This window comes from Armigeres subalbatus, chromosome 3, assembly GCF_024139115.2.
Source record: "Armigeres subalbatus isolate Guangzhou_Male chromosome 3, GZ_Asu_2, whole genome shotgun sequence".
Taxonomy (NCBI): domain Eukaryota; kingdom Metazoa; phylum Arthropoda; class Insecta; order Diptera; family Culicidae; genus Armigeres; species Armigeres subalbatus.
The window spans coordinates 413,325,473-413,333,485 of NC_085141.1; the positions used below are offsets into that span (position 1 = coordinate 413,325,473).

Genomic DNA, 8,013 nt, shown 5'->3' on the forward strand with positions numbered 1-8,013 from the left:
TAGATTTTCATGGCTGAACTATGATTCATCCAAACGTTTCTCCAGCTCCATATAATTTTGCATACAAGCAGTGTGGTACGACTTGCATGCAACATGCTGGATGGCCATAAACATACTGCAAAAAGCGTGGAACGGAACTATCCGGCTGGTTCTCAGTTCCCGTTACTTGAAAATGTAATCTGTCTTCAGTAGCCGATTTTTAAAATCCCACAGATTGTTCTGTGAAAAATATCAAGAGATTTGGTTGAAAAACGGCAGAGATCTGGGTGCTCAAAGTTGCCGTTCCACGTTTTTGCGAGCTTGGTACTTTACGTTGCAAATCTTGGCTCGGTACTTGTAGTGTTAACAGTCATAAATCGAACTAAAACTTCTATCTAAGAGAGGAAACTGTGTGAAGTAGAAAACTGAAGATTTATAAGTAACTTTTATCTCGTTAAAACTAATAAGCCTTTCCCAATGTCAAAATATATTGTGATTAAAGTTGCCCTGAAACCACGGTTCCGCTACTAAAGAAATCAGTCCGAACAAAATACATTCACTTGAACATAGTTTTTAACTTTTTTTCAAGCAATCGGGTTACGTTGTATATCAACACGCGCGAAGTGCTGGAAAAATTAATCAGCTTATTTCGTTTATCACACCTCCCATTATTCCCAAAAAAGTGCTCACGCGATAGTCCGAATCAGTGCCCCGCACGGGATTGTGCAGTTTTGGTGAAATCCAAGTAAATAACCCCAGTAGCAGTGCATATTAAGTGACATTTTTCTCACGACGGTGCAGTAAGAGTAACAATACTGAAGTCACCAACACACGCGTTGCGGTCATTTGCTATATCTATCGCCGCGTCCCGAGTGCGAATCGATTCCAAAAACAAACCGAAACTCAATCCCACTTTTTTGTTGTGGTTTCACGAAGAAGTAAAGTGGATCCGAAAAAGTGCTCCTGACGCCCGGTCTTATGGCCGGTAAACCCACCCCATCGGGAAGCGGCCCGGATGACTATTGTAGTACGCCCAGTTCCACCAGAACACCAGGATGGATGCGAACCGACGACGAAATAGGACAAACCGTTGTCCTAGTTTTGCGTTGTAAGGTTGACGACGATCACATGGAACCAAACGGTTCATACAGAGAACCTCGCCTTCCTGAACCTTTTATCATCGGAAAAACTGTTGAATTAGCAATCGGTGTAAAACAAGCAAGAAATGTGAAAGCCTCTCGAGAAGGGCGTGGGTCTCGATACCTTCTCCGCTCAAACTCCAGAAAAGTTATCGACAAACTCATTACGCTGACGGAACTTACCGACGGCACGCCAATTGAAATTTTTCAACATCCGACGCTGAACACCGTCCAGGGTATTGTTTACGAACCGGATTCCATCTGCACTAACGAAAACATTATCGCGGAAAACCTAGCAGACCAAGACGTGCATGCAGTGCGTCGTATTAAAAAGCGAACTAATGGTAAACTGCAGAACACCCCGCTTTTAGTTTTATCCTTCCACGGAACTGTTCTCCCAGACTATGTGTACTTCGGTTTATCGCGAATCAAGGTACGACCATATTATCCATCTCCTATGATGTGCTTCAACTGTGGTATGTATGGCCATCTACGCAAATCCTGTCAGCAATCCGGCATCTGCATGCGATGCTCTCAACCATCCCACCTAGTCGATGGAGAGCAATGCGAAAACACACCATATTGCTTCCATTGTAAAAGCGAACACTCCGTTACATCGCGTGATTGCGCAAAATTCAAGGAGGAGGACAAGATTGTCCACATGAAAGTTAATCAATGTATCTCTTTCGCCGAAGCAAGACGCCGGTACCTAGAGGAAAATAGGAGAGAAAATATCGCCCGCGTAGTTCAAGAACAACTGAAACAAGAAATAGTGACAAAGGACCATTTGATCGCATCTCTTCAAAATAAAATAGCCATCCTAGCGAAAGAACTCGATTCTTTCAAGTCTGGCTACAAAACAACCTTACTCACTCAGCCGTTAACTCCGATAGATGCTCAACCGTTTTCAGATCAACGCTACTTATCCTCTACACAACCCGACTTACCCGCAACACCGCAGACTACAGATCAACGCCACTCAAGGAAGGACAACAGTTTTGTCTCGCCACCCGCAAAAAAAAGAGACAATCGTGATATTGGATCGATCAACAACATTCGCACCAGAAGCCGTAGCAATAAACGTATATTTGAAATCTCCCCAACCGATGCAGCCAAGAATCGTGGAAAACGTAATTTGCAACAGTCCGGTACGAAAAGCAACACTGGAATTTCGGACAACTAATGGCTCAAAACCAACCCTATAATCTCAACAACTCACTATCTAACGTAGCCACGAATATGTACACGAATATGAAAGAACCATCATCCACACCCAGTATACAACCTAACCCCAGCAACAACCACTTGGATCATGACTTAGAACAACGCCTTAACACCATGAACGCAACCAAACAAACAAACATCAACTTTCACGACAAGCGGTTTCGACGATTCTGGCAAGTGACACGATCCGGAATATCATCACCCAACCCGTAGACCGTCAGATCTCTGAATTGGCCGCAAGCATGTGGAAGTTACCAGCCCTGCCTGCTCATACACTTTCTAACTCTGCTGCATACGACTTCTTTCGAAAAATTAACTGTACACCATCGTCCAGTACGAAATCACCTGATTCGCCAAGTGCGAGGCCTACCACGTCGACCCTGACCAGAGACGTCCCGGATCTCTCCGATGAACCTCTGGCGGCAGTCGGCGTGGTTGAGCCATTCTTCATGGCAAGTATCCCCTCATATATACCATTCAATGCACAGTCAACTCCGACAAGCTCTTCTACCAATCTAGGACAATTCCGTGGATTTTATCGACGAGTGGAGGAAGAACTTGTAGCAACTTCCCCCCTCCAACCACTTGCATTTCCCTCATTCTCATGGAATCCAGCAGAGTTGAAAATCAAAAGCGTTACCGCACCGACAGCTTCCTCGAACTCAAGATATTATGCAACCGAAACGATCCGTGATAAAATCTCCCAACCCACTGACCATCAAACTTCCAGCTTGACCGCAGCCATGAGGAAATTTCCAGCCCAAGTTGCTAACACTCTTCCACACCCTGGTGGATACAACATATATCGTACAAATAACTGGGCACCACTCTCCAGTGCGGAATTATCTGATTCGCCAAGCGCGAGGCCTACCACGTCGACCCTGATCAGAGATGTCCCGGATCTCTCCGATGAACCTCTGGCGGCAGTCGGCGTGGTCGAGCCATTCTTCATGGCAAGTATCCTCAAATATACCATACAATGCACAGTCAAATCCCACAAGATCTTCTACCAATCTAGGACAAATCCGTGAATTTTATCGACGAGAAGATGGAGAGCATGTAGTGAGCTCCCCGCTTCAACCACTGGAAGTGAATGTCTGGGGGGATAGGAATGAAGCCACTTACGAGTGCTTTGCGCTTTCTCCACCCTCCTGGAATCCAGTCGAGCCCAACGTCAACAGCGCTATCACACCGACAGCTTCATCGAACTTAACAAATTATGCAACCGAAGTAAATCGGCACCGAATCACCCGACCCACTGACCATCAAACTTCCAGCTGGACCGCAGCCATGAGGAAATTACCAGCCCAGCCTGCTAACATTCCTCCAAACCCTGTTAAATACAACACGTATCGTACAATTGACTGTGTACCATTGACCAGTATGGAATCATCTGATTCGCCAAGTGCGAGGCCTACCACGTCGACCCTGACCAGAGACGTCCCGGAACTCTCCGATGAACCTCTGGCGGCAGTCGGCGTGGTTGAGCCATTCTTCATGGCAAGTATTCCTTCTTATGTACCATTCAATGCACAGTCAACTCCCACAAACTCTTCTACCAACCTAGAACCCAAGAACGGCGAAGATACTCTGCCAGCCTTCGCACTACAGTGGAACATTTGCGGTCTACGGACACATCAGAATGAGCTACAAATCCTGGCCATGAAATACCGTCCAATTGTGATTTGCCTACAAGAAACAAATATGGATCCAAAGCGACTCCCAGCTAAGTTTCTCGGCAACATGTATGAGTTTGTCTTCAGCCACTGTTCTCCTCACGGTAGACAAGGTATGGCAATCAAGAGCGGAACACCATTCCAAAGGATCCCAATACGAACCAACATCCAAGCTATTGCGGTACAACTTCAAGCTCCGACGAAGATCACAATCGCCTCGATCTACCTACCACCCAAAACTAACGATTCAGCAGCTAAACTACTAGACGCCTTAATAGAGGAACTTCCGAAACCGATACTCCTATTGGGAGACCTGAATGCACACCATGTCTCTTGGGGCAGCAGGATAGGCTCATTACAATGCGAAGCAAAAAAAAGAGGTGACGAAATACTGCAACTTGTAGTGCAACACGACCTAATTGTACTCAATGACGGGTCCCACACTCGAATAGACCCGGTTACTGGGAATTCCCAGGCCTTAGACATCTCTATCTGCTCAACATCCGTTGCATCGAAATTCAAATGGAAAACCCTACCGGATTGTTCAGATAGCGACCATTTTCCCATCGTAATTGACACACCAAGCACAACATGCGAGCCACACTACCGAAAAAGATGGATCCAAGACAAAGCCAACTGGGAGCGGTTCGAAGCGCTTACAAGAAGCCAGAATCATTTCTGCAGCGGAAGAATGCATCCCACAAACCAGCGGCAAGCATGGAACGAAGGCAGTAGTATGGTGGAATGACGATGTCGAAGCAGCAGTAAAACAAAGGCGCAAGCGGCTTCGCGCCCTCAGGCGACTCGGAAGTGATGATCCCCGCAAAACTGATGCATTGAGACTATTTCAAGAAGCCCGATCAATAAGCCGCAAAACCATCAAGGAAGCAAAACAGAAATGCTGGGAAGAGTTCGCTGAAAGTATTAATGATAATAGCCCAGCAAGCCAGGTATGGAATAAGCAATAGACTCCAAGGTAAGAGAACGAGTAATACAATCACTCTCAACCTTCCATCTGGTTTCACTAATGATGGGAAAATGATAGCAGAAGCTCTGGCTGATGAATACCAGAAAAAATCTTCCGATACAAACTACTCCGACAGGTTTCAAAAACAGCACAAATCAGACATCGGCATATCCACCACAACTCAGCGTCCAAACTTATACAAGCAATACAACATTGACTTCTCTATGGACGAGCTATTGTGGGCGCTTGATAGAAAAAGCGGCTTCTCAACCGGAAACGATAACATAAGTTACCCAATGCTGCAACACCTTTATTTTTCCGCTAAAACGGCGTTGCTGGATCTGCTTAATCGAATATGGATCAGCGGGAGTTTTCCAGCGCAATGGAAAATAGGCACAGTTATTCCAATACCTAAACCAGATGCAGATAGGAGCAAGGCCGATGGGTATAGACCAATATCACTCCTAAGCTGTTTGGGTAAATTATTTGAAAGGATGATAAACCGCCGCCTAATAACTGAACTTGAAAAGAACAAGAGACTGGATCCACGCCAACACGCTTTCCGCTCTGATGAAGGTGTCGATTCTCACCTAGCACAGTTCGAATCATTCATTACCCTGCAACATAACCAGCACGTCGAAATAGTGTCCCTTGATATTGCCAAAGCATATGATACTACATGGAAACCCGGTATTATACGTACACTGAAAGAATGGAAAATATCTGGCCGTATGATGAACATGTTATCCAGCTTTCTCGAGAATAGACACTTTCAAGTCTCCGCTAATGGTTCAACATCCAGTCTCAGGCAAGCTGAAAACGGCGTGCCACAGGGATCAATACTGTCAGTTACGCTTTTCCTAGTGGCAATGCAGCCCATCTTCAACAAAATACCCCCCGGCGTCGAAATCTTGCTCTACGCCGATGACGTTATCCTAATAACGAAAGGAACAGAGCCAGCTTCAATTAGAAGACTCCTACGGGAAGCAGTCCTAGCCGTCATAAATTGGACTGCTAGTGTAGGGTTTTCCATTGCGCCAACAAAATCTAAACTTCTACACTCCTGCCAGTCAAACCATCGTAAAAGAGGTCGTGCAATTATTATCGATAGCATACCTATTCCTCAAGTACGCAAAATGAAAATCCTTGGAATCCTATGTGACGCTAAGTTCAACTTGAAACAACATCTTTCATCCGTCAAAAATAGCTGTAGTAAACGACTCAACATCCTACAAATTCTCGGATGCCGATTGAAAAGAAGCAGTAGATCAACACTGTTGAAAGCAGGATCAGCACTAGTAACCTCGAAACTATTCTTTGGTTTGGGATTAACGAGCACAAACATCGAAGACTTAGAACGAATACTAGGACCAGCTTATAACGAAGTAGTTCGGGCATCTTCCGGTGCCTTTGTATCCAGCCCAATTACTTCCATTATGGCTGAATCTGGCTGCCTACCTTTTCGCTTGGTAGTAGCACAAAGACTAGCACAACTAGCTGTACGATTGGTAGAAAAAGATCCCTTGGCTGTAAATTATCCAGTAGTAACACGAGCAAGAGAGTTTCTCCACGAAACAACTGGGTTCGACTTACCGAACATACATTGTACCCTAAGAACAGCCGACCGAGCATGGAGTGCAAAACCCCCATGTATCGACAATCGACTGAAGAGGAGAATTAAAGCTGGTACAAATAAGAACATCGTCCTCCCGCATTTCACGGAACTCATCACAGGGCAATATCAGCACCACACACACGTCTACACCGACGGTTCTAAAGACAGTGACTTTACAGGATCCGGGGTTGCCGCTGGTGTTGAGGAACAAAGTTTTCGCCTACCAAGCATTTGCAGTGTATTCTCAGCTGAGGCATACGCTATTCATATGGCAGTAAGCACCGCTCATGGTCAAGAAAAAACAATTATTTTTACTGACTCTGCCAGCTGTCTTGACGCCTTAAAGGGAGGAAGATCTAAACATCCATGGATCCAATCCGTGGAGAGAAACGTCGAGGGCAAGGATATTACTTTCTGCTGGGTTCCAGGACACTGTGGGATCAGTGGGAATGTTCTAGCTGATAACTTAGCCAAAGCATCACGGAACCAACAGAAGCTTGACATACCAATACCATCCCAGGACGTCTCGAAGGCTATTCGAAACAAAGTATGGTCAACTTGGGAACTAGAATGGCGCCAAAACCAGTCAAATTTAAGACAAATTAAAAGTATTCCTGTAAAGCAACTAGACCGCACGTGCGCATCACAACAACGTATCCTTACACGACTTCGGATTGGACATACCCGTCTCACCCATTCGTACCTACTCAGCAAATCTAGACCACCCATCTGTACTTATTGCGGCACCCAAATTACCATACAGCATATCTTTACTGATTGTAGAGGATTTACTCAACAGCGGAGTGAGTGTGGGATCAATGGATCACTGATTGAAACACTGGCTTTCAATTCACAAAAGGAAGCAGCAGTACTCAAGTTTATCAAAGAATGCAAGTTATATAATGAAATTTAACTCAAACAATTGTAATGTAAATAGCCTACAAACAATTATACGTAATGTATTAAAACCCAATCTGACATGAATGCCACGATCGTGGTGAAGTGTCACTAATAAAATAAATAAATAAATAATAAATAGTTTTTAAGGACATTTTATTCCTCATCATATTTGCTGATACATTCGAGGATACGCATTCCAGAACAATTTGGATAGCCTAAGACTACTACTTTTGGCAGGATCTAGTGAAATAACATTATTTTATGTGTCTGAAACTTGATTATGCATATGTACAACATGTGATAGATTTAGTTCGGAAAAGGTATTGGAGGGTAACCGCCCCTTCGGTGAGGTTTGATCCCGACCCCAGTTCGCATGACAGGTGCTTTCCCTACTAAGCTACGAAGGACCTCCGTCGTCCACCGCAACAGCGGGTACTGATGAAACCAAATTCCCAGCACCAGGTACCAGCCGATCTCTCGCAATACATTTTCAGAACTAACTCTCTCAAATGT

General features: G+C 44.9%; 1 protein-coding gene across 1 annotated transcript; it reads left to right on the top strand.

Annotated features, from left to right (window-relative positions):
• Positions 1–957: 957 nt before the first annotated feature.
• LOC134223083 (uncharacterized) lies at positions 958–2,301 on the top strand. Its single transcript, XM_062702218.1, has one exon. The coding sequence runs from the start codon at positions 958–960 to the stop codon at positions 2,299–2,301; it is 1,344 nt and encodes a 447-aa protein (XP_062558202.1).
• The last annotated feature ends 5,712 nt before the right edge of the window (positions 2,302–8,013 follow it).